Source organism: Podarcis liolepis, assembly GCF_965112155.1.
Source record: "Podarcis liolepis genome assembly, chromosome: 2".
Classification (NCBI taxonomy): Eukaryota; Metazoa; Chordata; class Lepidosauria; order Squamata; family Lacertidae; genus Podarcis; species Podarcis liolepis.
The window spans coordinates 88253783-88272663 of NC_139555.1; the positions used below are offsets into that span (position 1 = coordinate 88253783).

Below are 18881 nucleotides of genomic sequence, written 5' to 3' on the forward strand. Positions count from 1 at the left end.
ATTTACTATAGACAATACTGAGTTTAATAACAACAACAACAACAATAATAATTTATTACTTTATTACTTATACCCTGCCTGGCTGGGTTTCCCCAGTCACTCTGGGCGGCTTCCAAGAGGAGATTAAAAATACATTAAAACCTCAGTCATTAAAAACCTCCCTAAACAGGGCTGCCTTCAGATGTCTTTTAAAAGTAAGATAGTTGGTTATTTCCTTGACATCTGACGGGAGGGTGTTCCACAGGGCGGGTGCCACTACCGAGAAGGCCCTCTGCCTTGTTCCCTGTAACTTTGCTTCTTGCAGTGAGGGAACCACCAGAAGGCCCTCAGAGCTGGACCTTAGCACCCGGGCAGAACGATGGGGGTGGAGACGCTCCTTCAGATGAATCAATGGTCTCATTTCAGTATAAGGCAGCTTTTGAAGGTTCCTAAGTGCCACTTAGCTAGCAACTCTAATGCAAACTCCCTGGGTTTCTCCTTTGTTTCCTTTGTTGAAGCTGCTATGGAAACTTAGGTGGAAAGTAGCAAACGGATGAGAGAGTAAGTTGTGGCAACGTCGTCCCATCAGAGACATGGCTATTCATTTTTAATGGCTCCAGGGCCGGCCAAGGCAGCCTGGATTGTCGCAACCTGTTTCATTGTTCATCCATGCCAGATGACCCTTGTTAACTTTTGGCTGAAGTTTGTTCTCAGACTTGGAAACAGGAGGAGGAATCGTTGCAGTAACAAGATGCTTATTTCTGTGTTACTTGTTTGTTTCCCTGTCGAGATATTTCCATTCCGTTTTCAAGGCATGAGACTTTACAAAGCAACCCACAACGTAGCGAGACAAGTACAATTAAAGAACACTGAGGATCCAAAAACACACAAACTCAACCCTAAGATAATAAACACATGACCAAAATTAAATGTAGAAAAACAATCCAGAGAGCCAGAACAAACATCTAATAATTTAAGCAGCGGCAGGGATCAAAGGCTTGTTGAAAAACGATTCAACCGCTGGTGGAACCTAAGTACACAGAGAGAGAGCTAATCCAAGCTCTTGGAGCAGTGAGTGCTGAAGCCCAGAAAAAGCCCTCTCATATATTACCATGAGTGATGGATGCATGTGTTGCATCAATGATTGGGCAACTGTAACAGGCTGCTGGAAACATCAGTCGGTGCAGAATCATGTGACCCCATTATTGTACCTGCTGCACTAACTGCTGGTTCAGCTCTGAGTGCAAGTCAAGTTGCTGGTTGTTAGCTTCATAGCCATGGATTGCTTGGGACCAAGTTACTTGTGGGACCATCTCCTCCTATATGAATCTGCCCATATGTAGAGCTCTTGAGTGTGTTGCTGCTATCCGAGATATTATTTATTTGTTTTTCGACAAAAAACATTTTCAAAATAGCTTACAAAAAAGAAGATAAATTACATTAGAAAAAATAGGAGCAGATCCCCGCCCCCCCCCGAGACAATAAGATAATTCAAATATGGCACTTGACATCAGTTTTGAGTCTCTGCTAGTGATAACTTACACAACTCCCCTCACTTTGACTCAGCTCTGTGACAAAATACTTTCTACTATTTGAACCATGGGATGGCAAGCCTAGTTTTCACCCCAGCCAAGAGTGTGTATACTTTTTCATGCAGTTGGTTATATTCAGAGCTGCTGTTTGGGGGAAATCAAACAATTTTCATTTGCTAATACGTCTTACAGGGACGCGGGTGGAGCTGTGGGTAAAACCTCAGCGCCTAAGGCTTGCCAATCGCATGGTCGGCGGTTCGAATCCCCACGGCGGGGTGAGCTCCCGTCGTTCGGTCCCAGCTCCTGCCCACCTAGCAGTTCGAAAGCACCCTTAAGTACAAGCAGATAAATAGGGACCGCTCTCTAGCAGGAAGGTAAACGGCGTTTCCGTGTGCTGCGCTGGTGCCAGCTCGCCAGAGCAGCTTCGTCACGCTGGCCACATGACCTGGAAGTGTCTCCGGACAGCGCTGGCCCCCGGCCTCTTTAAGTGAGATGGGCGCACAACCCTAGAGTCAGACACGACTGGCCTGTACGGGCAGGGGTAGCTTTACCTTTTTTTAATACGTCTTAAAACTTCTGCCATAAATTCTGTATTAAAAGGAAAAGAGCAGCCTGCTTCCTGCTCAGTGTTTACCTCAGTAATCCTCGCTTGCTTTTCCAAAGGAAAGTGGTCCTTTCACTTTTTAATACCATTTGTGAGCATGTCACAATAGAGAAGAACAGTGTTGAGGTCAATGGGCCAGATCTCACCAGATGTGTCAAATAGTCATGAAGGCAAATCTATTTTCTCTGCTAGCCCTATGATTAGCTACTGAGCTCATGTCAGGTCCCCACAGTATACTCACGACCTTTTGGCCCAAGTGAAGAGACACTTGCCCTGTGGATTGCACACAGCACTAATGTCAACTTCTTCTGGGAAAGTTCTTGGATTTTATATTAGACTTGAGATACTCATGCATTATAAATATCAAGCTGCTTGTGGCAGGAACCCTCCAGCTGGCTCCAGTCAACCAGCTGTAGCCACAAAAATATACAAGGGTCACTTGAAATCTGTAGTCGCATGGAGTCTGAATTCTGAAGTCTATTTTGACTATCGACCAAAATATAAATAATCATGAAAATTTAATATTGGGTTTTAGTTTCATTTTGAAATATTGTGGGCAAATTGTCAGCTCCTGGAGACTACCTGGGCACATCTTCTCTCTGACATGGCTTTAAATGTCTCTCTTGCCAGGCGTGTGAACCTGGATGGATGACTGATTATTTTCTGATTGCGGATGTCTGAGCTCTGACCTTCACCCTTCTTATTTTCCTTCTCTTGAGGACAGCAGTTTCGTGGTGGCAGTCCCTTGAATGTGAAACATCAGCTCTTGAAAGTGGTGCAGCGCATATTCCAGTACCATGTGCTCCTCACAGGTAAGCAAGATATAACACATGCCACTCCCATGATAGGAGGCTCCTCCTTTTGCCTGGTTTGTCCTTAGTTTATAGTCATCCTCAGGCATTATCACCCTTGAAAGTCAACCTAGAGCTTAGCCACACATCCTCTTGTCCCACTGTCTTCCTCCGGGGAGAACCGCTCTTTAGTGCGCAGTCGGTGCAAATAACAATTTGGGTTTTCCACAAAGCATTGACAGAGAAATACTGATGAATCTGAAGAGGCAGAGGCAGAATGAATTAGAGCAAGAATCTCATACAGTCTGAGAGAATCCCAATAACTCTTGTGACTCATAGCGCACTTGACTTAAACATTTCAACCTTTTGTTTTCCATTGTCAATGTTATTGTGGATTTCTCTCAGTGACAGCAACACCACTGAAAAATGGAGTGGAAAGTCTGTAGCTCTGTGGCAGAGAACATACTTTCCAACTCCTAAGATTATTGTCTTCTCCACTTTAAAAGGCCTCGGGTTGCAGGAGTGTGAGGAAAGTCCTGCATCTGAGATGTTGTAGAGTTTATGCCAATCAGAAAATACTGCTTTAAACTCTATATCCCTTCCTTCTCAGACAAATCTAGGGGCAGCCAACATGCACTGGAAGGAAACAGAGTGTGGTAGCTGATCTCATCCCCAATGGACTCTGAGAACAGACCTTGTGCACATGGGCTAGGCTCTGTATACATGATCAGAACCCACTTGCTTATGCACAGGATCTGTTCCCAAAGTCTACTGAACACATGTATGTCAGGAACAAGGCCTGATCCTATGCTCCCGCTCCTCCCCATGAATGTTCAGCATCCCTTGTTTTGTGTCAAGCTGTATTTGTAACCCCAATGTTTCTGCCAGCCAAATGTCACCTTCATTATCACTGCTGGAAGCCTGGAAGCCATCAGGAGAGCAGAAAAGAATAGAAAAGTGAAAAGCTTGGCAGGCTGGGTTGAAAGCAACCTCATCCCAAAGCAGAGCACCAGCAAGATGACATAACATGCTAGATGAGTCCACAGGAATTCCAGCTATGGAGCATTTCAGGCATAAAGATGGGCAAGCAAATGGGGTGGCGGGGGTGGCCCATGTCTTTTGGTGGAGAGTGACATATGATGAAGTTTGCAGGGGGCAGGCAATGGGAAGAAATCCCACCCATATTCAGCAAGTGGTAAAAAAAGCTTCAGAACATATTAGAAAGAACTGAAATCAATGGACTTGAACAAAGGGAACTTCCCGAAGAGAACTTCACAGCACTGATTAGAAGTACTTTCATCTTGGTCCAAGAACATTGATCATAAGTCCAAAGAAATGCCGTCTTTGCAGTGGTTCCTGTTTTTTGTGGGGGGTTTTTGTTTTTGCAAGAACAGCAGCACAAGTGACTACCAGATGCCAATGAGTGATTTTGCTGGATGATTTGGTTTCCTCCACAGATGCTAAGCAAGGGGGCGTTAGTTCACTACAACTATCTTAATAGGTCCATGCATCTGTTTAGTACATTAAACAGATTTGTTTGCTGTAAAATTATGTTGTAAGCCAGCCAGAGTGGCTGAGGAAACCCAGCCAGATGAGCGGGCTATAAATAATAAAATTAGTAATAGTAGTAGTGAGATGAGTTTGGTGTATTCACAGGGGTGGTTAAACTGTGACCCTCCAAAGGTTGCTGGACCAGAACTCTCATCATTTTAGGTCAGTGCCTGTACTGGCTAGGGCTGATGGGAAATAGGGTCCAATGAGAGCCACTGGCTAGCCACCCCTGGCATATAGCATGCCTGCAAACACCTTGTCTGCTGCATAACAAGCCCTGTGAATGTCACACTCCTATTAGCTACCAGATACTATAAGATGTCTTCCTGATCTCAGCACCAGTACAGCTTACATGGACAGGTCTGACACTGGGTGTTAACAAGGTTTTCCTCTGTCTGCACTGATCTAAAAAAAGGGATCATTCTTTGGGAACTAGTTCAATGTTACGTTGCCCTGTCCAACTTTAATTCAGCTACAATGAGAAGTTTCCTGTCAATTTCATTTGCTAGGAAAAGGGAGGGGGAAGGTTTTCAGGTTGCAAGAAACGCAGATACTCTGGAGTGCATGTGCTCTATAAGTGGGAAGACTTTTACTGTTAGTTGGTTGATCCCTGGTCAACTTTCCGGAGAACATAACAATGACCTCAAAAATCATTGACTTAGAACTGCTCTTGGAACTGTACTGCTGTAGGGAGAGGTGGCTGATATTTGCTGCTTGCTCCTTTTCCCTGTAGCTCTCTCTGCTCTCTGAAAAGCTGCTCAAGAGTGCTTTGAGATCCTCAAGTGTAGGAGATGGTATGGGGACTCAGGGAAAAGGAGACAAAAATTGCCTCCCATCCTTCTTCTGGTGGGAACCTCAGCTGGATTGCAGTTCCTTCTGTGACTCTGGATCCAACCTGCTGCCCTTGCTCCTGTCAAGCAAATGTCTTGAACTCTGCAGTTGTTTGGATGCACACCTTCCTCATCTGTACAAGCTGCTATTGATCCTTATGCCCCATTTACTTTAAGCACGTGTAACTGGCTAGTGGCTTGCAGCCACATTCTCTTGCCTTAATTCTTTTTTTCCAAGTAGGGAGATGAATGTTTGTTTGCTGAAAAGGGCTCAGTGGACCCCTTTCCCCCACTTAAAGGTCCGTTGCATCTCCTCCTGACAGGGGCCCATCACTCCAGCCTTGTTGCTCTCATTTGTATTACCAAACAAGAGTAATAAAATTCATTGCAGGATACACTTAGGAGGACCAGCCAAAGCACTACAGCTGCAGTGCTTCTGCCTTCCCATACACATTTGGGAAAAATTACTGTAGACCACAATGATTCATCCGGCAGGGATAAGCAATGCCTCAAGTCCCCAGCGACAGCTTTTGCGTATAGCCTACACAGATATTGCAAAGTGGTGATTGCAACAGCTCTTCCCTTAGTCCAGGGAGATCCAGAAATAACAGATTCCCTCATCTTCTTGTATAAACTTCTATCAGTAACGCAACTCATATTCATTAATTCAGCGCAGTTGTAATCTGCATCAAGTCACATGCAGTCAAGGATTAAATATTGCTTTACTCAGTTAAACATAATTTTTCAATTTGGAATAAGTTTGTGTTTATCTATTTTTAATCCTTCATAGGAGTATCCACTCTAACTAAACTAGAATATAATTAATCCGGGGGGGGGGGGATGTGTCAGCGGGGGAAATTGTTCCATTATCTTAGGCAGTTTGGAATTTTGCAATTAAAAATCCCATTCTTTTGACTCTTAACCTAGCACTGGCATCTTCTTGAATGAACTGAAACTTTTAAAGCTTCCGACGTTCTTATGTATAGGGAAATGACGCATGTCCTCATGCATTCTGTTTCTCCACTACATAAAAGAGCGTCTCATCCCATGTGATCCTCTCCATCCACTTAGATCAGCTGAAGAACCCTTTTTGTATTTTCCTGCTGCTTTCTGAAGTGCAATGGGGCCATCTTTGTTATGGGACATAGGATGCAGAACTTCTCTGCCTGGGGAAATCTGCCAGGCCCCCTCTTTGATAGCATTTTGCCTGGGAACAGAAAACTGAGGTCTACAAGTGGTTGAAATATGGGGTAGGAGACCAGAGTAGTCACTGAGTTGGACGGCTTTCGAAGAGGATTGGAGGAATTCATGGAGATTGGAGGATTGGAGGAATTCATGCCAATGGTTACTAGCTATGAAGGCTATGTTGTGCCTCCACAACTTCTGAAGACTAGTTGCTGGAAACAACAGAAGGGGAGATCACTCATAGGCTTGGATCCTGCTTGAGGTTTCCCACGGGCATCTTGGTTGCTACTGTGAGAACAGGTTGTTGGATTGGATGGACCATTAGCCTGACCCAACAGGCTCTTCTTATGTTCCCAGAACACTCCTAAGATGCAAACCTGTTCTTAAACCTTAGGTTCAGTTTGGTTTACAATCCTGTGTATGTTAACTCGGAGGTAGATCCCACTAAGCTTTAATGTCCAATGGATTGCAACCTGAGGCTGCCTGCCTTCAGCACGACAGAACCTGTTCCAGCAGTCTGAGATCTGGGCTGAAAACCCACCTAGATTAAGGGTTTAGTGTTTAGAGTGGATCAAAAGGAATTTATTTTAGACTTACTACCTGCTTTATATCTGATTGATTCCCCACAGATTACTTGAATAACCTTTGTCCTGATTCCGCTGAGTATGAAGAAACACAAGGTAATTCAGAATTTAAAAAATGATAATAATAAATATTTATTTTGCCTAATAAATAGCTAGTGTCTCTACTTGTCCAGGAAGAAGTCTGTGAACAAACAACATCACTGCACTCAGATCTCAGCTTGATTTTAAGATAAATTACCTCTCTTGCTCATGTCATTTGGGGCCACTCACTCATCAAAACATGTACTGTTCTCTGATTTTTAAGTTCCTTGTGGCCTCAAAATAGGTCATAATAGATATTTAGAATGCACAATGTATGTGATGACCAAATACTTAATATGAAATAATTTTACTATCTGAAACTTTGATCGTGAGCAGTGACAACACTTTGAATTGTCAGGCTGGCATCCTATATACACTTAAGTGTGAATAAGTCCCAGTGTGCTCAATGGGGCTTATTTGTCTGTAGACGTGTATAGGCTTGCATTGCAAATGGCCCTCATAATAATTTATTATTATTTGTTAAATTTATTAGTCACTTTTTCTTGCTGCAGGCAACTCAATGCGACTTTTCAAAGCAACTTTTCAAAGCAGTTGGTTTTATGTTCATGGTCAATAACTGGCTGTTACTACTCAGTTTGATTTATATGGAAAACTGAATCCATGAAAGGGATTTTACTGTGCAGCGTTCTCATTTGAAGCATTCTTAATGCCTTGCAACCAAAGTGTATATGTTTTGTCTTCTGGATTTGTGCAAAGTATAACCAGTTACATATGCCAGATTATGGCCAGATCCAAAAGCGAGAGGGTTCCAAAATGTGTTGTTTGAACAGAGGCAAACACAATATTCTGCTTAAAAAAATAATTTAAAAACACCACCAAAGTCTGAACTCTACCGTTGCATTTGTTCACTGACTCACATTTATTCTAGTAAATTTATCCAGTGTATTGACACCAGTTTCTGCCAACCTAGCAGTTCAAAAGCACACCAGTGCAAGTAGACAAATAGGTACCACTGTGGCAGGAAGATAAACAGCGTTTCCATGCACTCTGGCTTCCGTCACGGTGTCCTGTTGCACCAGAAGCGATTTAGTCATGCTGGCCACATGACCTGGAAAGCTGTCTGTGGACAAATGCAGGCTCCCTCGGTCTGAAAAGCAAGATCCCATAGTCACCTTTGACTGGACTTAACCATCCAGGGGCCCTTTACCTTTACCTTACATATAGTGTATATTTGCAATAACTGTAACTGAGACAAGTGTGCAATAGCCCCCTGTTCAATAGGAATGTTGCTTTCATTTTGTAGAAGTGAGGCTGAGCTGTAGCAACTTGGCTAAGGCTCCCAGACCAAGTAATGGTTGAACAGGAATTTGAACATGTATTTCTTGAACAGCATTAATTCCTAGGCAGTACAACTTTTTTTGGCCTTAGTGAGACTCCATACCTATGAAGGATATATATTCTTCCTCCTAAAAATATGCACATCTTTTCTTTTCTGAACCTCAATTAACGTGTTCTGCTTTCTTCCACCCCAGCTGCTTTGCTCATCGTCTCCGAAGTTGCGGACCGAGCCAATGACAGCATGCAGCAAGGGGTGAGTTCCACCTTGCCCTGATGCCTCCTAAGTGCTACCAGTTCAGATATATCTCAAATCAACATTTATTTTTAATTATCTGTCAGAAATAAATGTTAAAGTGTAAAACTTACTGCACAGGATAGCTCCCCAATGCCCACTCAGAAGCAAGTCCTATTGAATTCAGTGGGGTTTACTCCCTGGTAAGTGGGGTTAGTATTGCAAGCTTACTTCTGGGTAAACATGTGCTGTAAAGCCACAATGAAACATTCCGGTGTTAAAATATGACTATGCCTGAGCTAGATGGTTTGGCGTAGTATGGCAGGTTGCTTATAAATAGACAAAATAGCTATGCAAATTCGGATTAAACACTTCCAACATCAGAGCATCAAAGTCTCTGTGGCAGCTGCTTTTGAAACATTTCCAGAGATCTAACAATTGATCTGCTGCGTCACGTCTAGTTTGGCTCCCACACAAATAGAGTTCAACCTGGAAACCTACATCGTAACTTTTAATTCCATAATGTAGCAGTTTTTCTTTCCCTTGTGCCACTTCCTTCCCCCACCTGTTCTAGCAAACAGAGCTCCAGGGGTGTTTCTCAGCAGGCAGGAAATGGAAGCCAATGTTGGGACCAAAAAGAAACAATACCTGCAGTAGTAGTAGTAATAATAATAATAATAATAATAATAATAATAATAATAATAATAATAATTTATTTGTTCCCCAGCCGCTCTGGGCGGCTTCCATAGAAACCAAAAAAACACTAAAATATCATACATTAAAAACTTCCCTGAACAGGGCTGCCTTAAGATGTCTTCTGAATGTCAGGTAGTTGTTTATCGTTTTGACATCTGATGGGAGGGCATTCCACAGGGCGGGTGCCACTACCGAGAAGGCCCTCTGTCTGGTTCCCTGTAGCTTTGCTTCTCGCAATGAGGGAACCGCCAGAAGGCCCTCAGCGCTGGACCTCAGTGTCCGGGCAGAACGATGGGGGTGGAGACGCTCCTTCAGGTATACTGGGCCGAGTAGAGCATCTGTTTGTCACACAGAAAGTTCCAGGTTCAATCCCATGCATCTTCAGTAGGGCTGGAAACTGTGAAACCTTAGGAAGTCTCTGCAAGTCAGTGTGGGACCGTCCTGAGCTACACTGACCAATGGTCTCACTCTGTGTCAGCACCATCCTGTGTTCCTATTAAAGTTTGCTGTATCAAGAAAATTGATCTACACTTGCAACTTGGCGGCACACCTTTTCTTTTCCATGCACCCATGTTCAGCCCACGTCTTCAGCGCCTGCATGGGCTGGGTGATGGGAGCAGCTTCTCCGACCTTCCAATCACAGGAACACAGAAACACCAACTCAGCATTCCAAGGACTCAGTCCTGGTGCTGTGGACTCACATCTGCTCTTGTGAGCACTCAAATGCAGAGTAAACGGAAGCAAAGCTGTGGAGGTTTTGCAGCATACCTAATTTATTTCTACTGATTAAACCAATAAAAGAACATAATAAACATGTACGAGAGGAGCAGCTCTCATGCAGCCATCCTGTCGCAAGACCGTTCAAAGGGGAAAAAGCGCAACAGTACTAGAGACGGAAGTCTTGAAGAGTAGCTTCTGCCTCCTCCTTTCTCACAGTATGAAAGTAAAACAACATGATCAGGTGGTCCTTGCAATGGGAGGGATGAAAAATACTGACATTTCTTGCATCCTAAGATATAGAGGGTGGGAGGTGGGTGGTGCTGTGAGTTAAACCACAGAGCCTAGGACTTGCTGATCAGAAGGTCGGCGGTTTGAATCCCCATGACGGGGTGAGCTCCCGTTGCTCGGTCCCTGCTCCTGCCAACCTAGCAGTTCGAAAGCACGTGCAAGTAGATAAATAGGTACCGCTCCGGTGGGAAGGTAAACAGCATTTCCATGTGCTGCTCTGGTTCTCCAGAAGTGGCTTAGTCATGCTGGCCACATGACCCAGAAGCCAATAAAGCGAGATGAGCGCCGCAATCCCAGAGTCGGTCACAACTGGACCTAATGGTCAGGGGTCCCTTTACCTTTACCTTTAAGATATAGAGGCAACTCTTACAAGAGCCTGTGTACAGGTGCTGTGACACTAGGTGCTGTGACACTTGCATGCTTTTTAAACCCTACAGTAGATGACCACCAAAGAAACAAATTCACTTCTTAACTATGGCTTTTAGATAGGAAATTCATGGACTTCCGACACTTCCGTGGAACCACATGGTGGGGACTGTTATACTAATTCACCTGCTCTTATATGCTGCTGGGGGATTGTGCAAGGAATCTTGTTATGCTTTTGAAAGGCGGAAGCGTCTGGGGAGGGTAGCCTGCCAAGTGTCTGTGAGCCAGATCCACCCGACAGCTTGCGTCTGGTCAGATGCAGCCCACCTTCTCTTTACAGAAATTTAGGATTGCTGTGTGCCTGTGAAGAGGAAACAAAGCTTCCACTTTTTAAAAAAAAATATTTTAAAAAAGGAAGCCATGTGCTTTGTCAAGATGGAAAGTCAAAGCAGCTGCTTAAAATATGGCCAAGAATGTCCCCCACTTCCACACAGCTGGGAATCTCCGATTGTGGGATTTAAAATCCATGTCTCTGAAACATGTGCCAAGACTGAGCACGGCCAACATTTTCATGGTCTCTTTTACTGCCCAGGTTTCAGCAACAGTTTTCCTTGTGGACAAAAAACAGATGGGTCTTTGCACTGCAAAGTCTGTAGACATTTGCACACTGCCATTTCCACTTCATTAAAGAGGAAGAAAATGGATTTGGCGGGGCTGGGTGCATTACCACCTGCAAGCAGGATTACATCTTCCTCCCCACCGCCATCTTTCTGGCGCGGCTCCTGTGCCTTTCTCTGAAGGTTGGCACACATACATTTTGAAGGTGAAATTTCCCCTGGCATAGTGATAGAAGTGCTGGGGGGAATGTTTAATTTTTGCACATCTGACTGCTGTGAAAGGCCCAAGAGGGAGGACAACAGAAAAGCTGGCAACTTTCTAAAGAGCTGAAGATACAAATCCTGAAAAGCCAAGGGTCTCACTCTTTTTGCATTAACTTTGCCCACAGGAGCTGAATCGATATTAAGCATTTCCTGAAAATAAATGTTAGACCAGAAATCTAATTCCTTTCAGAATAAGACTAGGCTCATGATCTAGAAGTCTGTGGCTATGCCATCCCTTTTCCTTTCATCAGCTGCCTCCATGAAACCCACCGGTCCACCAACTGATTATTATTGTTATTAAACTCTATGAAAACTGCTTAAAGGGGAAGTGGAGAGATGAACTAAGTCTACCAGTCTCCCCTTAAACATACCCACCTATTTATCTTCTGCCCTCCAACTCTGAAACTGCTTTATGAAGCTTTATGGTCACTAATCAAGGTGTATGGCTCTTTTTCAAAAGTAAAATTTAATATATACCAAAGCAACAATGAAAAATGCAATAAAAATGAATGACGCTTCACTTCCTAACATTACTTTTGGTTGAATGAAAGACTTTTAAAATAAATTATATATCTTGCTTTTTACTAACTGGCTGTTTAATTAACCTATTAAAATAATAATTACCCCCGATTCAATTGATATTTTTCTGTTGTTTAATGAAGCTAGCAAATTTTCTCAGCTAAATACCCACCCCGAAAAAAGATGCATTGTGAAGAAAATGCTTTTAAAAGCATTGATTGTATCACGAGACATAGCATCACCTGTGGATTTCCATTTCCCCAGACAGGGGACTGATTAAAATTCAGTCCACTCCTTTAATTTTTGATTAATCAATTCATCATACCAATTAGTCAATTAATTCAGCCGTAATTATTGGCACCGGGCAAAACTTAACTAACACTGTTCTTTTCCTTTCCAAGTCTCCTTCATAGCTCAATCCTGTGTGTGTTAAGTTGGAAATAAGACCCAGTGTCTTCAAAAGCAGTTAACACTGGAGTAAGCATATATAGGCTTGCAGCCTCAACAAACCATCTGCCCAATTAAAATGTTTCATGGGAACAAGAAAACATCACTGCAATGGAGACGTGCAGACCAAGATGTTAGGAGACCAAACGCACCGATGCTGTGGATGTAATGAGAGCAATTCATTAAAAACTCATCCCTTTCGTACTGAAGTGCCATCCAGCATTGTCACTGTAATAGGAACAAAGGTCTCATTAGATTCATTTTAAATACCATACTGTGGAAGATTACACAACTTGCCAGGACTCATTGATTGTGTCCAAGCTCTTCAATGCAGGTAGGCCGTTAATAGGGTCAGACTCCGTTAATGAGTTCTCTAATCTCTGCAAAGGACACCAGATTTCATTACTTACTTAATACTTAACCTTGCTTGTAAAGACCACAGCTACATATCTATTGCTACTGAAGGTGAAGCATCACAAATAATCTTGTCAACAGTTCTATGACATTCAAAGGTGGGTTGTTGTTGAGGTGTTTTTTTTTTTTAAGAATTTACATATTTATTTATTTATTTATTTATTTAAAACTCCCTTTTATCTACTGTCTCTCTCTTTTGCAACTGAATTTATAATCCAGCCCAAAGCAGCTCAGGAAAAGTTGCAATAATAAAACCCAAACCCAGTATAAAATATCCTATTTAGAATTCAGTTAATAACAAATGTAATGCACTAAACCACGTAAAGTCTATGAACTTTGGATTGTGTGATGTATATAGAATCATAGAATCATAGAGTTGGAAGAGACCACAAGGGCCATCAAGTCCAACCCCCTGCCAAGCAGGAAACACCATCAGAGCACTCCTGACATATGGTTGTCAAGCCTCTGCTTAAAGACCTCCAAAGTAGGAGACTCCACCACACTCCTTGGCAGCAAATTCCACTGTCGAACAGCTCTTAATGTCAGGAAGTTCTTCCTAATGTTTAGGTGGAATCTTCTTTCTTGTAGTTTGGATCCATTGCTCCATGTCCGCTTCTCTGGAGCAGCAGAAAACAACCTTTCTCCCTCCTCTATGTGACATCCTTTTATATATTTGAACATGGCTATCATATCACCCCTTAACCTCCTCTTCTCCAGGCTAAACATGCCCAGCTCCCTTAGCCGTTCCTCATAAGGCATCGTTTCCAGGCCTTTGACCATTTTGGTTGCCCTCCTCTGGACACGTTCCAGTTTGTCAGTGTCCTTCTTGAATTGTGGTGCCCAGAACTGGACACAGTACTCCAGGTGAGGTCTGACCAGAGCAGAATACAGTGGCACTATTACTTCCCTTGATCTAGATGCTATACTCCTATATGACCTAGAGGAGGTCTGAAATGGACTAGACTACTTCCCAACATTACAGATATGTGGCAAATATTGTGACTGCATATAAGTAATTTTATACTCCTGGTCTCCGAAGTAGACTTTGGGATGGTAGTCTGGTGATGCTGTAGACAGAAAATTCTCTCATAAAGATCCCTTGACCCTGTTACGGAACTAAATATCCCGGGAAGGAATGTTTGTCCACAGAGACAAAACAGTTAACTATACTGATGTTGTTGTGTGCCTTTGTGATGGCAGGCAGTGAGTGAATAGCTGATTTCTCATTACTGCATCTCAATGCCAAGAAATGTTTCACATGTTGACCTGGTGTTGATTCAGTTCCTAAGATATAGTTCTTCTTCCATAAAAATATGGCAACACTCCTATATAGGGGCCTTAGGCTATTTCCACAACAACCCTTTTCTCTGGAATTACCATTCTCTGTTCACTTTTTATGGAAAAGGCAGATGTTCCATTCCATTATTTTCTGTATTGTTTGCATTTTCTTTTTCAGCCCTGATTTGTGGTACATCTCCACCCCCAATAAAATGCTGATGCCGCTCCATCCTGTCTACTGTGGGCAGGCAAACTTCTGTTGTGGTTTCTAAGGGCTCCTGAGTCTTTAATTAAACACTTCCTGTTTGCAGATTCAGCAGGTTTTACTGTTTCCCAGTGAGGATAGCTGAGTGACAAAATTGCATATTGCTTTCCCCTTGAACAGCAAGAAATGTCTGTTTCTGAAGTGGGAGAAACAATTAGCAGTTTCCTTTCATTATTTTTGTGCTGTTGTTTTTTAATACACAAATTTCTGTATAAAAACATAAATTACCAACTCTCTTCTCCTTTGTACACATAGTTCGTAGCTGCACCATACATTAAAAGTACATGGCTTTCCCCAGATAATCCTGAGAACTTTTGTTTGTTGAGGGTGCTGGAAATTATAGCTCTGAGAGGGGTAAACTACACTACCCAGAATTCTTTGGGGGAAGTCATGTGCTTTAAAAGTATAGTGTAGGTGTGACCCTGGAAATGGAAGCGGAGGCACTTAAGACAAGCTGTTCAAAGGGATAGTTTGCAGACTACATACTGCACCCAAAAGGAAAAAACTTTTAATTAATGTTGCAGTGAACCTTTGTGGAATGCTGCTTCCTCTTGATTAATCATCATAAGATGATCTAGATCACATTAACTTCTGGGCAATACAGTGTTTCTTGTATAAAGGCTGGTTCACAAGACTACACTGAGGTATTCCAGAGTTTAGTGACTCTCTGCTCAAATCCACCCGTGCCACACCTGTTGTGTGACTACTAACAGTTGTGCAGCTGTTTATTGCTTTTCACATCCCTGCTATTGTTAATGCTCTGTAAAGTTGCTTTAAATTTATTGGTTCTCAGTTGCTGGCCACTCTGGAACCTCTTTTGGAGTTGGAGAGCAGGGTAGAAATATTTGAAAATAAATGAATTTTTTTTGAAGTGCCTGTCTGGAGCCTTCATGTTAATTCTGCTTCTAGCACACTTCAGAAGATTAATGCCTCAGCAATGATAATGCTTTCTAATGGGAAGGCAACCTTCGGCCCAGCCAGTTAGTGAAATCTATGTGTGGAGCCGGCCCTATTATTAGGCAGAGCAAAGCAGCTGCTTCAGGGAAAAAATGATTAGGGGGTCATGAAAGGGCAGCAAACTGTGACTTAAGTCTTTGTTTCTTTATAACTGCTAGACAGAGATGTTTGTGGCATTTTCTGCTTCAACTGCCCAAATAACCTGGCGAGGTTTGGAAATTATTTACCTTGACTTGTAGGGAAAAGGGTGCCATTTGCTGTTCTGCCTCAGGTAGCAAAATGCCCTGTCTTGGTGCATTTTGAACTTAAAAGGGAATGTTTTGATCACCTTCTAAGAATCAAAAGCTAAACCTTTCTTGTTTGTTTTTGGTCCTTTCTCTGCCACAGGAAAATTTGCAGAAGCTGGTACATATAGAGCACAGTGTCAAAGGGCAGAGCAACCTCCTTCGACCAGGAAGGGTGAGTTCTACCTGGGTTCGGTTCCACTTACTGTAAGGTTGCCATCCTTTTTTCTGTCAAGGCCCCAATAGCTATTATCATTAGCAGCTTATAGGGTAAGTCCTGAACTGCCCTCTGGACACTCGCATCCCTGCATCTTAGCAGAACAGGCCTGGGATGGGGTAGGGTGGTGGCAAGGATGCTCCCCCCCCCCGACACACCAGCAAGGGGTCTGGCAGCACATCCTTGCAGGCACAACCTCACCTCCACCCTGCAACACCCCAGCCCCATCACCTCAAGGACTGCTTCCTGTGCTAGAATTGGTTATCACCCCAATGAGAAAAGCTGCTAGTGCTTTTAAGCTCTTCTGCTGATGCCCTTCTCCAAAGGCCTCCTTCAGTTGTGAGGGAGAAGGTCCTTTCAGCCATAGCATCTCAGTTATGGAGTACCATTGTTGGAGAGGCTTCCCTTGCCCCCAACATTTTCAACGTCTAGGCAGAAAGCAAAAAACACTTTGAATTCACCCAGGCTTATTCTTATGACTACTCCTACTCCTACTAAATTGTTTATGAATCACCATTTACATAAAAGTCTCAAAGCAATTTATATGCATGTCATCAAAACAGGCAAAATTCATTTTTTTAAACAGTCCAAAAAACAAACAAACCCCAAAATGGGTTTAAAGAAAATACAAGACAAACATCTAAGGCAGAGATCTTTTCATGCAGCTGAGAAAGCTTGTCAAAACAAAAATGTCTTTGGTTGTTTCTGGAAAGTACAGATCGTGGACGTCTGTTGTATCTCAACGGGAATGCTGCTCCATAGAACAGGGGTTTTGACACTGAAAGCCCTACCCCCCAAGTTACTCTGGAACTGAGTTGTGATATTTTGGAGACCTTAAGAAGAAACTCTGCAGGAGAATGCAGTGACCTATATCAGGGATAAAGTGGTCTCGCAAGTAACCTGGTCCTGAGCTGGACAGGGCCTTGCATGTCAACACCAAAACCTTGAACTTGGCCTACTAGCGGATTGGCAGACAGTGCAAATCCTGCAACCAGGTGCTATATGCTGGTTGTGATTTGCGCCCCCCCCCCCCAGCAACCTAGCTGTCACATTCAGCGCTAGCTGCCGCCTGCAGTCCCATCTTTGAAGGCAGGAGGTACTGACTGAAGGCTCTGTTTTCCTCCTCAGGTGTTTCTTAAAGAAGGGACGCTAATGAAGGTGTGTGGGAAAAATAGGCACCCTCGACATTTGTTCTTGGTAAGAATCCTTTAATCTCTTTTCACACTGCTGACACCATGCAGACAAGTGGGTCTGGGTGACTGAGGCTTGTGATCTGAACATCCCAGCTAGGAGGCCTGCTACAATGAATGCAGTGGGATTTGCTTCTGAGCAAACGTGGTTAGGACGGCACAGCGAAACTGCAATTCCATGCACCCACTTTGAAGTAATTCCCAGTGTGCTTAGCAGACTTACTTCTGCATAAACAGGCATAGTATATGACTCTGCATATTAATTGTCTCATAACCACTATACCCTAACAATGGGCCAATAGGAGCCACCCTTTTGGTCTAAGGATTTATTTGGCACAAGGAATGGCAATATTTTAATTTGTAGCAGGGTTTATTTATTTTTTACAGCTATATCCTATGCAGCGTTAGTTAGGTGTGCCTCCTCAACCCATTGATTTCAATGTATTTAGGTATATATTAGCTTCCTTTGATGCTGATGGAAGTGCCTCTGTTGGGAGCAAATACAAATTTGCTGGGCAGGAGGATTTCTGTCAGGACTGTTGGGGGAGAGGTTCCGTACCACCTCTGCTACAGTCCTGACCCTGGTGTCCCTGGTCCTGCTGTGGCTCTTATTTGGAAAACAAAACAAAACTAGACAGGTAGAATGCAATCACACACATTCAACATCATGTCCATCTTGCTTCTAATACTCTATAAGATCAGGCTGACACCTTATTTTCACTAAATCCTATTTTCATGTATGCTTAGCTCTGGAGCATGCAGAGTAATATCCATGGCTGAGGTGCCTCTGAGCAGAAGTGTGCCTGCCTTTGATTACTAAGGAGCTTCAGCTAGCCACTGCTGTGGTTTTAGCAGGCAGATCTTCCAGGGACCAGAATACTTCCTTGCAATAGTGTTCCTTCGCCCTTCTTGCTGCAATGCTGAAGAGGCAGTGGGAGATGTAAGCATAGCCGCGGCTTCAATTATGCTTTTCACAGTTGTCCTCATCATAAAAAGTTGCAGAGACGGAGGCAGTGTTATTGCTGAAACAAAGTGTGCATTGAAATGAGAGTAAATTTACCATTAAAGGGCTATGGGGTGGCAATTTCTCCATGAGACATGAGTTTAGGCTTCTGTTAAACGTTGTGTTGAATGGGCTAAAACTGGCTGCTCACTGCAGGGGGGGAAATAATAATAATCCCTTGGCATATGGAGATACTGCATGAGCTCATTCTTGTGGGATTTAACAGACATACCAGTGACTCTTTTTTTTAATGCTCTCCTGCCAGAAATGAATGATATGGTCATGCATGTGTAGTATCACGAAAGACAAAACTGCTGGGGTTTAGATTGAAAAGGAAGAATAGGGATCAACCAATTTTAAAAAGTGAAACATCTGGGCCATGCAGTCCCATTTTTGGTAGTTTTTTGCGATTTTTTTTTTTAAGGGAAAGATTTCTAGGACAATCCAGGAAAATAAAAGCCTGAGAAACCTGTGATGTATTTCTCAACACTATTGATTGAACTGAAAGCCATCAGTGGTTCTGGTAGGAATATCACAATCTGGAGTTTGAGGTTGGGAGGCAGCTGCAGAGGAGAGGATGGGGAAGCTTCATTGCATGAGTAGTAAAGACCATGTAGACTGGAGATACTATCAGACTGTGATGTTTCTACCAGATTTTGAGGCTTTGTGTGGGGATGCAGGGGCACGG

General features: G+C 43.1%; 1 protein-coding gene and 1 long non-coding RNA gene across 13 annotated transcripts in view; one reads left to right on the top strand and one right to left on the bottom strand.

Annotated features, from left to right (window-relative positions):
* Positions 1-18881, top strand: part of FGD5 (FYVE, RhoGEF and PH domain containing 5) — a 133991-nt gene that overhangs the window by 94554 nt on the left and 20556 nt on the right. For 9 of the 12 annotated variants that reach the window (XR_014522906.1, XR_014522907.1, XM_083491049.1 and 6 more), the window contains exons 8-12: positions 2840-2927; positions 7102-7152; positions 8631-8689; positions 15887-15958; positions 17129-17197. Coding sequence is in view for 10 of the 12 variants with exons in the window: in XM_083491049.1 (XP_083347175.1) it covers positions 2840-2927; positions 7102-7152; positions 8631-8689; positions 15887-15958; positions 17129-17197 (339 nt within the window). In the remaining 2 variants the exon portion in view is untranslated. The remainder of the gene's footprint in view (positions 1-2839; positions 2928-7101; positions 7153-8630; positions 8690-15886; positions 15959-17128; positions 17198-18881) is intronic. The other 3 variants (XM_083491050.1, XM_083491047.1, XM_083491046.1) reach the window with 1 other exon arrangement.
* LOC310702090 overlaps positions 1-18881 on the bottom strand; it is a 117597-nt gene that overhangs the window by 58043 nt on the left and 40673 nt on the right. The window lies entirely within an intron of this gene.